The 16,583-nt window shown below is 40.0% G+C and overlaps 1 protein-coding gene across 2 annotated transcripts in view; it reads right to left on the bottom strand.

The window, feature by feature from the left end:
• Nucleotides 1–4,914, bottom strand: part of USP43 (ubiquitin specific peptidase 43) — an 81,479-nt gene extending 76,565 nt beyond the window's left edge. For both annotated transcript variants that reach the window (XM_063456032.1, XM_063456033.1), the window contains exon 1: nt 3,697–4,914. In XM_063456032.1, coding sequence (XP_063312102.1) covers nt 3,697–4,302 — 606 coding nt within the window. In that variant the 5' untranslated portion in view covers nt 4,303–4,914. The remainder of the gene's footprint in view (nt 1–3,696) is intronic.
• Nucleotides 4,915–16,583: the final 11,669 nt, after the last annotated feature.

Here is a 16,583-nt window from a genome sequence, read left to right as displayed (position 1 = left end):
CTTACACGTGAGTGGTTTAAGTTATTATCCACAAATCATATTATTTAATACCAACTACACTATATTTGTTTTTATTTTTGTTTTGGATATATCCCATTAATGTATACCCCCACTTCACACGGGTAGGCACTAATTGCATGTTTTCATTATTTTTACAATCCCTCCACTAATACATATAAGTTTTAATACTTGTATAACACCTGTTCACGCTTACACAGCACTGACTGAATAAAACTTCATGTGACGGGAAAGCCCATAGTAAAGCATCGAATACATTGGGGAAGCTTTAATGTGGTTGTCGCACATGTGCATCAGGTCCACTATGTGGAGCACTGGATTGGATCATTGTAGAGGAAGCCATGCCTCCTTGATGATGTCACAAGAGGCGGAGAGGTGAGCAGCATCGTGAGAGCCTCAGTGCTGGAAAAAGGTAAGTACAACTTTGATTTTATTAATTTTTATGTCACGTGGTGGGGATCTCTATAGAACTAGGGACCGGTACACTGTAGTGTCAAACATACAGGTTTGTAGTGTTCCTTTAATTTAGTTTGAGCTGTGTTTTATAAAACCACATTAATTGCTACTAATTAAGTTCATAATTAGTTCCTGAATATTATCCTTTTAATAACCCTTCAAATAAAATTTACCAACCGCAGAAGTTTAGTTCAAAAGTCTGTATGTCAGGCTGAGATTCTGATCCTTATTTTTTTATTTTTTTTAAATACATACACACTATCTGCTTTATTTCAGTTCTTTGGTACAATTCCTGAAAGGAACGAGTCCTGTAAGATTAAAAGCAGTGGTTTGAATATGTCAGTTTAAGCTTCCTAAGTACCTGAGTATGTATGCCATCTGGCCCCAGGGCTTTGTTTACATTAACTTTAATAATTGCTGTAGCACTTTATCCTGTGTCAGTCAAGGTTTCTGTATCAGAGATTTCCATATGCACAGCTATTGGTTCTTCCTTGCTAGTAGCTGCATAGATGCACGTGCTTCTGAGTAACACAGCAAACACAGATTTAAATTAACAACATTTTTGCTTTTGGATACTTTTAGCACTAATGTACTTAAAGGGACACTCCAGGCACCAAAACAACTTCATCTACATGAACACTTCTCTTGCCTTAAATTTGAAATTCTTACTTTGGTAAATAACCCTCAGTATCAGACTCTCAACTAACCCGATAAGAGGTATGTCATTGCAATGTGAACACACTACCAGGCAAATGAATTAAGGCAAAGTGCTACACCTAAATGACCATGTACTCTCAATTCTTTCTCGCCTTGATAGAGTCAATGTTCGATTAAAGTAGGGGAGCGCCATATCGCCCCTTGCTTAAACTGGGAAAGTGTACGTCTTGCAAGCAACCTTTCTTACCCGAAGCAGTATTAGTAACGTGAGATGGAATTATTTTACCGGGGAAAATATTTGCCAAATCAGCATTCTATTCCATTCCCAGAATGTGGCATTACGGATTGCAACTGAGTGGATTACTGGGTGTTGGATAAATTGGCATTTTAGCCACCGATAAGGGTAACTGGATACCTTGCAATTACAGGAAACGTAATCCAGTGTATACATTTTCAGGACAAATACCTCCATGCAAAACATGATTTTGAAAAATATTTAAACAGGAGTGTTGCAGGACTGGACAATATTGGTTATAAATGTACAAATAGCTGGTCATCGTTTATATGTTAAAAATTTAAAATCTCTTATATATAGGACTGGGCAATGTGTATAAACATATAGAAAAGAGAACAGTGTGTGTAAGCACATACACCTGGCTGGTCAGTGTTTATATAAACATGTTTACAGGACTGGGGAGTTTTATATAAACAACATGTTTATAGGACTGGGCAGTATTGGTAAACACATACACCTGACTGGCCAGTGTTTATATATACAATGAATTTACAGGACTGGGCAGTATTGGTAAATAGATATACAGCACTAAGCAATGTTCAGTAAACATGTGCAATAGGCACTTATAAGGTATCTACAAATTAAGAGGAGGATAGACATTTTTATGAGCCCAAAATGGGTCTATATTTGGTGCCAGCCATGTAAATGGGTTTTTACATTGCTACTTGCCTGCAGGGTCCAAAATAATGTTAATATTGGTAATAATGAGGTGGTGTTCTTGGTTGTAGAGGGTGTGGCTTGTAAAGGGCTGATGTTGAACACTGTGCTTGAAAGTGCTTACTAACAAAAGCATGATATTGTAAAAAAAAACATGATACAAAGTATAGGGTTCTAAAGAGGGACTGCGCGGGTAGATACAGGCCAGTTGAGTAGGATGTAAATATGTTTACTTAAACACACTGTCATCACCCGAACCAAGTAATCCTGGTTAGGGTACTTCTGTGTGTATATACACACACACACACACACACACACACACACACACACACATATATATATATATATATATAAACATATACACACAAATATATACATAAATATCTACATACACACGCGCGCATACACACACACATAAACACACACAGTTGTATATTTATTTATATATATATATATATATATACACATACACACACACACACATATACACACAAATATTCATATATATACACATATACACACACACATATACATATACATACTCATATATATACACATATACACATAAATACACACACACATATATATATACATACACACATAGATATAAACACACACACACACACACACACATATATATATATACACACACACACACACATATATACACGCATACATATGTACACACGCATACATATGTACACACACACATACATGCTAGTATTTAATGGGGATATTATTTATTGTAAACACTATACTTTCATATGCATAGATCTGATCATGTAACTCACTGAGGACAGGTGGATTTTTACTCAGATGTTTTTATACATAGACGTTAACACATGCTCTCAGATCTCAGATCAGCGTGGCTCACTGGGTGACATAGATTATTCTAAAATGTGTCAAGTTTTGGATTTGATTTTCAGTGTGCTGTAAAAGGTCTGTTTTTGCAGATATTCCTACAGGGAAAGGGTTAAGCAGGTTTTCAGAACGTAAGTTAGTGAACAGAAATCAGAGTCTCTGGGGGCTATTAAAGGCTTCCCCTTCCGGAGACCTAGACACCTTTAATTTAATTGTGCAATCTGTTTATAATATCGCTTGGCTATTTCTCAAGCCTTCAACTTCCATTGACTTGTAAGATTGCTTACTTTGCGCCAGATATTTACACTTTAAAACACCAAGCTGATTTGCAGCTCTATACAGCCCTGCATGAGTGCATTCCATCTTGGCTGCTTTATTAAGATATATATTTACGTTATTTACTGAAAACTTTTTTAGGATTAAATATTCCCAACAATCTCCTGCAGTAGGTGGGGAAACTAATTTCCGTTACACTGTAACAAAACGTAGCTATTAATTATAGTTGTTACCGTTTTTTGTTTTTTGTTTGGTCTAGGGTGATATCATTTACAAAACAAAAATATAAAATTATAGTTGTGCTGGTGCTGTTTGCGTTAAGTAACTCGCCAGTACTGAAGCCCTCTTTTCAAATTAAAATAGACAGTGTAGGATATCACCAGAACTTTTATTCTATTCATAAAAATTGGGAAGATTACCAGAACCTCAAACCTTTGGACTAGAAGCATTGGTTGCTTATGGGAATGACCACATACCTTAAATTCCACTGACAGGTTCGGGGTATATTCCAGGGTCCACAGTCCCCTCACCAGTGATGCCAATGTCTCCGTGATTTCCCCCCTGTTAGTTGGTGAAGGTTCAGGTGCTTGTTCCCTTATTACCTCTCCATTCATTTTAATCCTATCAAATTCTGATCGGTACTGGCCCATTCCCAAGAATTCTGCCAGCAGGTCCGTGTTGCTCAAACATTGGACTACGGCGTTCATAAAGCAGGTATTCCCATGATTTTTTAAACCCTGTACTCCAGGCACCTTCTCGTCCGAGCTCCAGGAGAGCCTATCCTGGCATCTCGCTGGCACCTGAGTTTTGCCCAAGTTGTTGTTGCTGTCCCCTCCTTGAACAAGTCTAAAATCCTCCTGTGCAGACCCTTTCCCATCTCTTTGGCGAGATTTGGGCTTAAAGCCTCCGTCATCATCTTCCACATCCTGGTCCCTGTCTCCCAGGTGAGACAAACTGTTTAAAGTCTTTAGTATCCTCTGCATAAAATTCCCAACCGATTTCAGGGACCGACTCCTAAACAGCTTCCGCGATCCCTGGGACTTTTCCTTGGCCGCCTTCGTAGCCGCCTTGGGTTCATCCATGTTTAGCTACTGCTGTGATCTACCTGCTGCCGTATGCAAAAATTCAGCAGCCTCTTTGCCACCTGACCAGGAAGAAGAATACCTTCTCGGTGGCATTCGCAGTCACACTTCGAAAAAACATTCTACTGTGGCCATCATTGCCTTGTCAGGGGGGTAACCCAGCAACCCCCATAGCTAAACAATTCCACGGATCTCGGAGAGTATGTCTGCTAAAGTTTTATTCGTGATGTCTAATGTATTTGTCTCTAATTCAAATATTTTGTTTCCATTATTCTCTGTGAACATTCCATTCTGTTCCATTATTGTCGATGGGCATTCCGGTGCCCTGTTAAAGTCTACGGACATTCCATTCCGTCATTCCTTTGAGTAAGTCCCCTCGATAAGCCTTACCTTCCCTGACTGGCGGAGGTGAGGTGGCAAGACATTCTCCCTGTGCTGTCTGCCTCTATCAGCTCTCCTGGCTGCTCTGTGTGTAATGCTGTTTCTGTTCTTCCAGCTCAGCTCCTCCTCCAGCCTTGAATCTTATTAGCCCGGTTTACTTTGAAAGAAGACAAGGGGAGAGGAAAGAATAGACTGAGAGACAGGTTTGAGCTGGGTAAAGCTCTGCTGCTACAGCTGGTCAGACAAGCCAAGGCAGCAATTTCGTACACACTGTGTCACAGATCCCTGTCTGTCGCTGCCTGGGATTCCGACTGATAACATGACTTCAGCGTGACAGCACCGTATGACTCAAAGCTGCATTGTTACAATGTGATTAGGAGGTTAATATAGGACCATTAAAATGATTCTCTTTTTTTTTTTTATTAGTTTTCTTTTATGAACTAATAGTGACAGTGTTTCAGATTCTCTGTTTTTACAGTGCAGGAGAAGTACATCCGTCTCACATGGAGACAAAATGAAATGGATACCATTAGCTCAGAGATGCAGTCCTTACTTGTAAAATAAAGAGAAAAAAAATACATATATACATATACAGTATCTCACAAAAGTGAGTACTACCTTCACATTATTGTAAATATTTTATTACATCTTTTCATGTGACAACACTGAAGAAATGACACTCTGCTACAATGTAAAGTAGTAAGTGTACAGCCTGTATAACAGTGTAAATTTGCTGTCCCCTCAAAATAACTCAACACACAGCCATTAATGTCGAAACCGTTGGCAACAAAAGTGAGCACACCCCTAGGAGAAAATGTCCAATACAGGGGTGTACATTGTATATACACACATGCACGCTCTCTCTCTACTTAGTGTCAGAGGGGTCTCTCTGTTGTCTCTGTTGTAGTAGGAAGAGCAGAACTGCTGCAGTAGAGTGTTATGGGCTGGTACCCGGTGTCTGATACTGGCAACCCCCACCCCAATAACACGAGGAACCTGTTTTGGGCCCTGACCTGGGAATTAAGGACTGTGACTGACGACTATAAATAAATAAACTCCAACAAGACTGTGAGTTTTATTTACTCAACTGTAGTGAGAACTGAAGTGCAAACTTAAGTCAACAACAATTGATCATGAAAAATTCTGCAACACTGCTATAGTCATAGCTTGCGTATTATAGCCTACGATGCAGAAACGTCTGCTGAGTAAATAAACCGTTTATTTTCTCACTGTGTTTATTTAAACAATGAATGCATGTCTGGCTTTGTCTTTTTTTCAGTTTTTTTTACGATGTTTGTATTAAAGTAACACTATAACTGTATTCCTAACTATATAGTGTCCCTCTGCCTCCACCCAGCGTCCAGCCATGAGAGGGTTAAAAACACTTTTATTTACTTACCTGATTCCAACACCTATATTTCATGATTCCATGAGCCACACGCGCATTAGGCTTTCCCCATAGGAAAGCATTGAATCAGTGCTTTTCGATAAAGTTTTTCAAGGCTCTGGACATCCTCATACAAAGTATGAGGTCGCCCAGCGTCATTTCACTGAGTTAACCCCTTAAGGACCAACATTCTGAAATAAAAGGGAATCATGACATGTCACACGTGTCATGTGTCCTTAAGGGGTTAAACTCTTGAGAAAGTCTGGTGGACAGATTAAACGAGTTCCCATTTTTTTAAATATTGATTTTATTTACTTAATACAGTTCTTACAATTTTTAAATAATTAATTTTTAATCATTTGTTAATACATTTTTGCTGAAATCAAAAACACCTAACAGTGATTCCTTCCTGGAAACTGCACCCTGGGTTCATAAGAGAGCATTGTCACCCTGCATCTGACAATAAGTCTACAACCTTGGAGCCAGCCATTTATGGGCTCCTAACTAAGGTGAGCAGGAATTTATTGGGGATATTTGTTTTAAGTGGTTTTAAACCAAACAATACTGCACTATTTGGCTCCCTTTTTTTGTATTCCATTTTATATCAGTTTCTAAAAGTGCTTTATTACACCATCATTAAAGAAGGTTTTGCTGCCACCTCAAGGGCACATAAATCTGCACGTTTGGAGCCTTTATCTCTTTAAAAGGCTCCTTTGAATGTGTTTTTTTTATTCACTCACTTTTAATACTAATTAGTACTTACCACAAAGAATTGTACTATTATTTGTTTTGTATTTCCTTTTTTATGACTACATGGTGCCCCGGTAAATAAATGTTAGCGTTGCACTTGCGCTGTGAAACCGCAGGAAGCACCTCGAGTGGCTGTGTTGCTGTGCTGTAGACAGCCACTAGAGGCAGTGTTAACCCTGCAATTTAAATAGTGCAGTTTCTCTAAAACATGTTTAACATTGCAGGACTAAGGAGACATGGACACTGTGAGACGAAGTGGTCTGGGTGCCTACAGTGTCCCTTTAATTTTCATTGCAACAGATATACAAACACATTGGATATAACTTTCAGGTGCTTTATATTGAGGCAACATGTCTGAATCCTATATGTGAACATACAGTGTAGAATTACATGTTACCAGATAAAGTATGTACTGGATCACTTGTCAAATGTTTTTCTTGTTAAATTTAACTCAGGAAAGCACCTAATTGTTATTTTTCAAACAGTGAGATTCTTTTGGGCAAATTAATTAGCTATAAACGAACAGATGGAGATATCACAATATGAATGAATAGAGAACTTTACAAAATAAATCGCTTAACTGTGCAGAAAAATATGGTATCGTGTTAAGCAATTAAATTTACTTCTCACAATCAGTTACCATCAAGTAGTCAACAATCTCTAAGGTTCAATCCAGTTAGTGACTCGGAGCCATATCTGTGCAACAGTAAGTCACGTCCGGTGCCTAGAAGTTAGTAGCTTCCATAAGTGTACTCCATTAATCTCTGTGGGAGACATTAAAACTTACGGAATACTTTGTTTCCATGATAAATAATACAAATTTATCACAAGGTTAGATTCAGTCACTAACTCACTCAGCTTAGCGACTACAAACTCTCACTGCATCCTATAGCCTTACCTACAAATTGCCCTGGATTAGGAGGGACAATGAATTATTAGACACTAGGGTTCCTTACAACAGTATCCCGAAAATAACACATTTCCCCCATGTTATCCCCAGCCAGTGTACATCCCTGGAAACTTCTGGGCATGAGGGGCAAGCTGTCCAAAAAGCGCCCAGTTTAGAGGTCTCTAGCTCGAACAATCTTTAGAAATATGACTGGGCTGTGACCATTCTCCGATCCAGTGCTGGGTTCCAGCCCGTTTGGTGGGAATACCTGGTGACTGATGCTGGCTTCGTGTGGCTCAGGAGCAGGGAACTCCCAAAGTCATTGGTGTCATCAGATGCCTGGTCACATCCCTGATTCTTCTTCCAAATTGCATTCTGTTTGATGGTTCTGGGACCGAGTACTACCCAAGTGAAGTTTCACTGGACCAACGCGATCCGATGCACAGTTTCACGAGTTTCTGGATAGCTCCTGGTCAGGCGCTCTATGTCCTCAATGAGTCTCCTGCTAGTCCCTGATGGTAGCATACTGACTTATTTACATAAAAACATAGAATGTGATGGCAGATAAGAACCATTCGGCCCATCTAGTCTGCCCAATTTTCTAAATACTTTCATTAGTCCCTAGCCTTATCTTATAGTTAGGATAGCCTTATGCCTATCCCACGCATGCTTAAACTCCTTTACTGTGTTAACCTCTACCACTTCAGCTGGAAGGCTATTCCATGCATCCACTACCCTCTCAGTAAAGTAATACTTCCTGATATTATTTTTAAACCTTTGTCCCTCTAATTTAAGACTATATCCTCTTGTTGTGGTAATTTGGCTCCCAAATGTCTGGCAGTTTAAATGCACCGCATTGCAGGGACACATATGTGATAACAATCCTTTTAGAGGAGTGTTGGCTGAGAGTTCTGCGCCAGTTGTGATCCTGACCGGGGTGAACCATCACACTTCCAATAATAGGATATGGGAGCTATGTTTAGGGAAAAAATATTTTTATTCTATATTTCAGTACATGTAAGAGGAGGCTTTCCAGAACAAAGCAAACACGTTTATTGCGTCCTGGTAGAGTTGCCTTGGCAACACCACCAGTAAACGCTAAGTGTGGTGGTTGGTATCCATGTTAGCAGACATGCACACATTAACCCCCTAAGGACCAAACTACTACAATAAAAGGGAATCATGACATGTCACACATGTCATGTGTCCTTAAGGGGTTAAAAGCAGGGGTAGGCCATGAAAAACGGTTATTTTTAGTCTCAATCTACAAACTGTTGGTATTTATGATGCTTACTGGCTGCTTTGTAATGACATGCATGGAAACTAGCTATATATAAATCAATGCTGCAAGATTTCAGAGTCACTGATCTCCCTTCTTACGACATTATGCTTGAAACAGTCCACAATGGTTAAGTGGTTGTGTTGAATTTTTTTTATCTGATTACAGGTATACACAAACAAAAACTGTCACACACAGGTGCACATAAACACCATGAAGACGTCTCTATCACTGTGCTGTCTCTGCTCCATGGTGACTCTTAGACTCACTAAATGAAGAGGAGCGGGCAGGTAGAGCAGAGCACGAAGGGGTAAAAAGATCTGGGGTTATAGAGAGCCCCATTCAGGGCTTGAGCTGTCCCCAACCCCTCCTCCTATGCCACTGTGTGTAACAATAAACACTTTCAAAACCCCAAAAGGACAATTAGCTCCCCAAGTGGCTGTATGCTTATATAGGCCTGAATTCAGCCTCAGTTTGACTGAGTACGCATGTATAGCAGTTATCAAGTGCTGGCGAATTGACATTAGACCAGAAAAAAAATAGTTTTAACCAAACCTCTTTGTCCAAAAATGTTTTTGTTTCTCTTGCCATTTAGTTATTAGATAAAGTGACAAAAAGTAACCCATAGTGGAAAAAAGTGGAGGAGTTAAGACATAAATCAAATTATATTTATGTATCATCATTTATTAACTTTATAATATATAAATATTGATGGATTTATTTAGACATACTACAATGGCAGTCTTACCGGGTGAGTAACTTTGTAAAGAGAACTTTGGAGCAGTCGCCACGACAACAGTATAGGACCTATTAATAGCCTCGATTTAATATTTTTGCCTAAGCTTCTCATACAAATTAACATTTTAAAAAATACTTGTTTATTATAATGTATTGAACTTTTTTTTAAATATATGATATTGGATATTATAATTATATTATTATTATTATTATTATTATAATATTTTGAGAAAATAATTAAAAAAAATAATCCAAAAATTATTCAATAAAGGCCAATGCTGGAGCAATGATATAACAGATCTAAGTAGATCTTACAGCGCCAAAATGTAATTCCACCCCCTCTCCTCCCCCCCCCCCCCCCCAGATTAACGAGCTGCAGTTTTGTTCATACTGGTGGTTATTGAACGAACTCCGAATTGTGGAGAATTGCAAACATTTTTTCCATAAGCTTGATTTCGTAAGCTTTCCAAATATTTCAGTAGAAAAACATTTTCCCAATGATTAATCTACAGAAGTCACCATTCAAGTGTATGGAAATTTTTGTTGATAAATCATTTGGAATGGTTTTTTTGGGGTTTTTTTTTAACAGTATTAAGCTTATTAAATCAAGGCCATGATGGCAGAATGTATGCTATAATAATCAAGCTGTGGCTATTGCTGAATTGGAGATTTTTCCTAAATCGTCTGTTTTGGCCTACATACATTTTGCAATTCACTAATATTTGCTGTTTAGTGAATACGTTGGCCCACATACATTTTGCAATTCACTAATATTTGCTGTTTAGTGAATACGTTGGCCTACATATATTTTGCAATTTACTAATATTTGCTATTTAGTGAATAAGCCCCACAGAGCACAGCTTGGTTGTTCTACTGGCCTGACTGACAGTGGAAAAGTCTCAATAGGTCACCCTCTCTGTACCTACAGCAGCCTTCAGCTGCCCCTGAAAAGCCTTTTGTTATTTTGTATTTCCCAGCACCTCAGTGTGAGCTAGGCGGTATTGTGTATGAGTTCACCAGGAAATCACTGCTAATTGTTTAAAAGGAATTAACGGAAAACTCTTTCACAAGAGAATCCTGTGTAGGTGTTAACCTCTACCGTGCCAGAGAGACCAGCTGTGCATGGCATAGCAAAAACAAGAATAGTGGTAGTATGTATGCTGTGTTTCAAACTATTTTCCTTATTGATATATTGATGGAATAGAGGTTTTACAGGGGTTTATAAGTCATTTAACCCCTTAAGGACAGACGACGGATATATTCCGTCATGATTCCCTTTTATTCCAGAAGTTGTGTCATTAAGGGGTTAAAGTAATGTATATGCCAAGAGCAGTTTCACTCATCACTTTTTACAGTTTACACATAGCGGGGTTTAGTGTTTAGTCAACTGATCTGTGTGCACTGATCGGTAGAACCGGGAAGAAGGCAGAGGTCAGAGCAAGTTGTACATGTGACACGTGCTGCTTCTCCCATAACTTGGACAAAATGGATATCAGACTGCCAGTATTCTTGCTGCCTGACTGACAGCTCTGAGGGGCGGAGTTCTAAGCCACTCTCAGAGTGGAGATTCAGTACAGGGAATTCTATGTACCATTACCTTAGAAATCAGGCAAAGTTGTGATGGTGCTTAGAGTGACTCTTTAATACCATTGCTCTTTGTAACATTTTTCAGCAATAAAATTAAAAAGTTAGTTGTGCACTATCCCAAATCCTTATGTCCTTTTAAATAAACATGGATTTTACCATCTTGATCACCCCCACTGCTTCCCAAAGTGACCAAATAAATGTCTTTATATTATTTTGTGAAATATAGGAGCTGAAACAAAATTGTATTGCAATAAAAGCTTGCCAAGGAAATAAATAGATAAAGTAAAGAACTGTTAGCTAAATTAAATGCCGAATAGTATTTTTCCCGTAGGTGCTCATGCGAGCTGTACCATTCCGTTACAACGGCTTTTTTTTTATCTCTTGTAACCGAATTTAGCCCTATGTGACATAGTCCTATACATTATATAATTTTACATACATGATGTATCATTGGTCTTAACTAATATAGTTATACTGCCATCTGGTGGTAGATAAGAATTTTAGTTTTTTTAGAATTCTTTTAACTGCATTAATCATTACAGTAAATATTTCAATAATACTTCCTGGGGTGAGGTAGTAAGTAACTGTCACTTCTGTAAACAGTGAAAATATTTTTACTAAAACACAGAAAAGGTGGCTTATTGCCTTAAATCAACTTTGTACAAAAATTAATACATTCATTGTTTATGATAACCTTATTTTTACATATTTTCATTATTTTTTCTCTCTCTTGGTTCATACACTTTGAATATTAAATATGCTATAATTTTGGCATGGAGCATTAAAGTGTTATTATAGTCATACACTGCTAACTTTTAAGGACAGTCCCTATAGGACCCACGTCCTATAGGGAGAGGAGAGGATTCTCCCAGAATGAATATGTCGAATTCTGAATTGTAATTCTGTTTTGTTTTTTCTTTTCTTTTTGTTGTTTGTTGTTTTTGTTTCTGGTATGTACCTACCTTTACCATGTATTGCTTCTAAATGTTTCTACCTATAATATGATGTTGGACACTGCTAACACAAAAACATTATAAAACAAAGATTGTCACAAATTTTACGTATTTTCTAACCAAAGTTTTCTTGTTTTTTTTTTTAATTTGTTTCAAGACATAAGTTTACATAATAACAGGCTCTTAGGTCAAATAGTGATATTTGTGCAGATTTCTCACCCTGTCTCAACTGTGTGTAAAATCAGAATTATCACTAAATGCAAACAGCAGCTGTGTGTGATCACAAAGTAATCGACAAAGAAGGAATCAGAAACAAAGAGAAACATTGCAGACATTATGAGGAAGTAAAGGATTGGGTTAATAAGAAAAAAGGACCAAGTATGTACCCTGAGAAGCTCTAGGGTTGAGTAGAGAGCGTGATGTAACACATCTTGAGGACACCTGATAGAGGAGGACATCACCCCCATCATCAACAGGCCCACCAAAGAGACTCCATGGAATGAGTTCTACAAACACGCCATGCACTTGTATAGCAAATGAAATTTGGGGATTAGAGGCAGAGATGGGAATGGAAAACAAGGGGGGAAATGAAGGAGATAGTAAGGGAACTATACAGAAAATAAAGGACAGGAGGAAAAGTAGGTAAGAAAGCAAGAAGAGAAAGGAAAGAAGATAAGAAAGAAAACAAGAAACATCTGAATGTACATTCCACGATAGAATCATTCAGATTGAGTAAACGAGGCTGGTGGGCGATGTCCACGGAGTATGGATAACCCTCATATTGTGGAGAAGAAGTCAAGCAGCCCCATGGAGGACACATACCATCTCCACCTGGATATTAGAGCTACATTAGTAAATCATATACCTAAAATATCGCCTTGTATCCGTGAATACATGAAGGTCTGACAACCTTATCATAAAAGCATGGGGTTTAATCACAATTTCCCAATAAAGGGAGATATGACTGGTCCGATGCGCCTCCAGAAGTAGAAACCACAAGTCCAGTATATCACTTTTTTGGAGAACTATGAACCGATTTGAGACTCAAAAGTGCAATGAAATTAGTTATTAATCAATAGCTCTGCCATGGAGTGATAGTTTGACATGGGGACCAGGACCTGTCTTTATAGATCTATTTTCAATACTGCCCATATTCTGGTATCCTTGACTTTTGTCTTTCCCTCATCATTGTGTCTCATTGTGTGTCCCCGACCTTGGCAAGTATTCTGACTAGTCTCTGGTACGTTAAAGGACCACTACAGTGCCAGGAAAACATACTCGTTTTCCTGGCACTATAGTGCCCTGAGGGTGCCCCCACCCTCAGGGTCCCACTCCTGCTGGGCTGAATGGAGAAGGGGTTAATCACTTACCTTTCCTCCAGTGCCGGGCTCCCTCAGCGCTGGGGACTCTGCTCCTCCTTTCCCCGTCATCGGCTGAATATGCATGCGCGTCACGAGCCGTGCGTGCATTCAGCCAGTCTCATAGGAAAGAATTCTCAATGCTTTCCGATGGACGCTGGCGTCTTCTCACTGTGAAAATCACAGTGAGAAGCGCGGAAGCGCCTCTAGCGGCTGTCAATGAGACAGCCACTAGAGGCTGGATTAACCCTATTATAAACATAGTTTCTCTGAAACTGCTATGTTTACAGCAGAAAGGGTTAATCCTGGGTGGACCTGGCACCCAGACCACTTCATTAAGCTGAAGTGGTCTGGGTGCCTATAGTGGTCCTTTAAGTCCGGCCATTCTAAGGCCCGGTAAGACATTACCTTTTTGTCCTAGGTGTTCTACATGCTGGATCAACTAATAATCCTTGTATTTCTGGTATCCTGACCCGGCTTGTTTTTCCATTTATCCATACTTCTATTTCCCTGACCTTGGCTATTCCTGACTCTGTATTTATCTGTATTACGTTAAGTCCAGCCACTATAAGGCCCAGTGATACATTTATCTAGTACCTCTGTTTGTAGGATTTGCCATTCCTGTAAGTTGGAGTGTGGCCCCCCTGACACCCAGTGGTGTATTTAGTATTTGTGCTAGGCAGGACGGTGCTCGGACATCCCCCCCCCAATTTAAATTTTCCCTACCCCTTCCTGTCAAGGCCGCGCTTTGACTGACAGACGTTCACTCACTGACAGATGCACACTCACTGACAGATGCACACACTCACTGATAGACGCATACACTCATTGACAGACACACACTCTCATATGCACTGACAAACAATGACATACACACACACTCACTGATAGACAGACACACACTTTTACTCGGGGACACACGGACAGACTGACAGACACTGACAGACTCACTCTCACTGACAAACGCACACACTGACAGACGCACACACTCACTGACCGACACATACACACTCAGACCGACACACACACACTCACTCACTCTCTCACAGATACACACACATTCACTTAGACACACACACTTACAGACACACACATTCACACACACACACACTTTTCCACCAACACTCACAAACAAATATTTTTTTAATTTTATTTTAAATCCACCCAGCCTCCCTGGTAGAGCTGGAGTGGATTGCTTACCTGCGGTCCAGTGGTGCTGCTGGGCGTGCAGGCAGAGGGAGGACAGGCTGAGTAGGCAGCAAGGGAGCTTTAATCTCCCTGCTCAGCTCCCTCGTGCGCCGCTTAGTGATGCCGGGAGCCGGAGTTCATTAAGCAGCGCGCGAGGGAGCGGAGCAGGAAGAGCTCCCTCGCTGCCTGTCGCCAGCCTAGGGGAGACTAAAAAATGGCCAGCCAGCCAGCTCTTGAGCCTCTTAGGACACAAGGCAAACAAAGGATCTGCCTGGGCGTTTGGGGGCGGCAAAAAAGCAGATGCCTTGTTTGCCTCGTGTAAGATACCTCCCTGCTGACAGTGACAACACCAAAGGAGGATTGGGCTGCACCAAGGACAGTGACAACACCAAAGGAGGATTGGGCTGCAGGGAGAACGTGGTCTCAGTAAAGGAAAAAATTACATTTTTCTTTCTTTCTTTTTTTGGGGGTGGAGGTGAACCATGCCTGCCAATAATGGTTACTTTGACCAAAAACATTGTTATATTAAAATACTGTTTTTTGGTTGGAGTAACTCTTTACATACTTTGTGTCCATTAAACATTAGCTACCATCTAGTGGGCATCTTTGAGATTGCATGTGTTACAACAAGATCTCCAATTACACTTTGAGTTACAGTTTCACAGGCAGGAAGCTAAGACCTGAGGACATTTAGTTTCATCCAGTTCATGAGATGATGAACAGCTTTATTTATTAAAGTGGGAATTCAGATTGAAGTGGTCTGGGTGCAGTGCCCCTTTCTGTTTAATCCTGCAAGCAAAACATTACAATTTTTCTTTGCTCCACCTCTAGTTGCTGTCTACCAGACAGCCACTACAGGCGCATCCTGGTGCGTCACAGAGTTTAATTCCGTGAAATGAATCTGGACATCCTCCTGAGTTGCACAAGGACGTCCAGCATCGTGCTTTTCTATGGGGAAGCTCTAATGCATGTGCGTTGTGCCCAGGCCCCCAAAACCAGTGTATGTACAGAGTTCCACCAACAGGGTGGGTACAGCAGGTATTGCTTCACTTCCCAGTCTCTACACCGTGTTTTATTGGCTAGGGCCCAGCATGGGAATGACTGAATACGATAGGTAGACTGCCAGGTGGCTCAATTATAGGGGCCTGTAGCAGAGGGGCACAGGGCACTGACATGGGGGCTGTACAATGTATTACTGACACAGGATGGTTGTCGGAACTGGAATGGGGATTGGCCATGCTGCCCCTCTCCGGCCTCCCGCTGCTCAGCCGTGGCCTCAGTGGCCTTGGGGGAAATTGGACCCTGGTTAGGATTACAGTTTTGTTTCCCTAATGCTAAAGTGTTTCTTTAAGATCAAAAATGCCAAAACTGGAAACATTCTCTCATTCAGCAATGCTTTCATTTTGTATTGCTCAGGCCTTAATTCTGAAATTCACTTCCAATTCTCACTTTAGCAAATAAATTCAAAGTTGCTATTTACTCACTGTGGGGTTTATTCACCAAACTCTGATAGCTCAATATAGGTGATCTGGAACACTTCTCCAACTCAGCTGTAATCACAGGTTGGGTAATAACAATAACTTGGAGTTTAGTGACTACAATCATACATTAGGAATTGTGGATAACTGACAAGGAAATTCTAAAAATACATTCTAAAAAGAATGGTCCGGCTTCAGCCCGTTTGGCTTATTTTTTTTCTTAGGAGCAGGGTAACTATATTAAGGTTTTCTAATCCAAACCCTGGCCTAGACTATTTTTTTTCAATTTTACC

This window comes from Pelobates fuscus, chromosome 5 (genome assembly GCF_036172605.1).
Source record: "Pelobates fuscus isolate aPelFus1 chromosome 5, aPelFus1.pri, whole genome shotgun sequence".
Taxonomy (NCBI): domain Eukaryota; kingdom Metazoa; phylum Chordata; class Amphibia; order Anura; family Pelobatidae; genus Pelobates; species Pelobates fuscus.
Note: the sequence above shows the minus strand (reverse complement) of the source record. Positions and strands in the feature narration are given on the sequence as shown.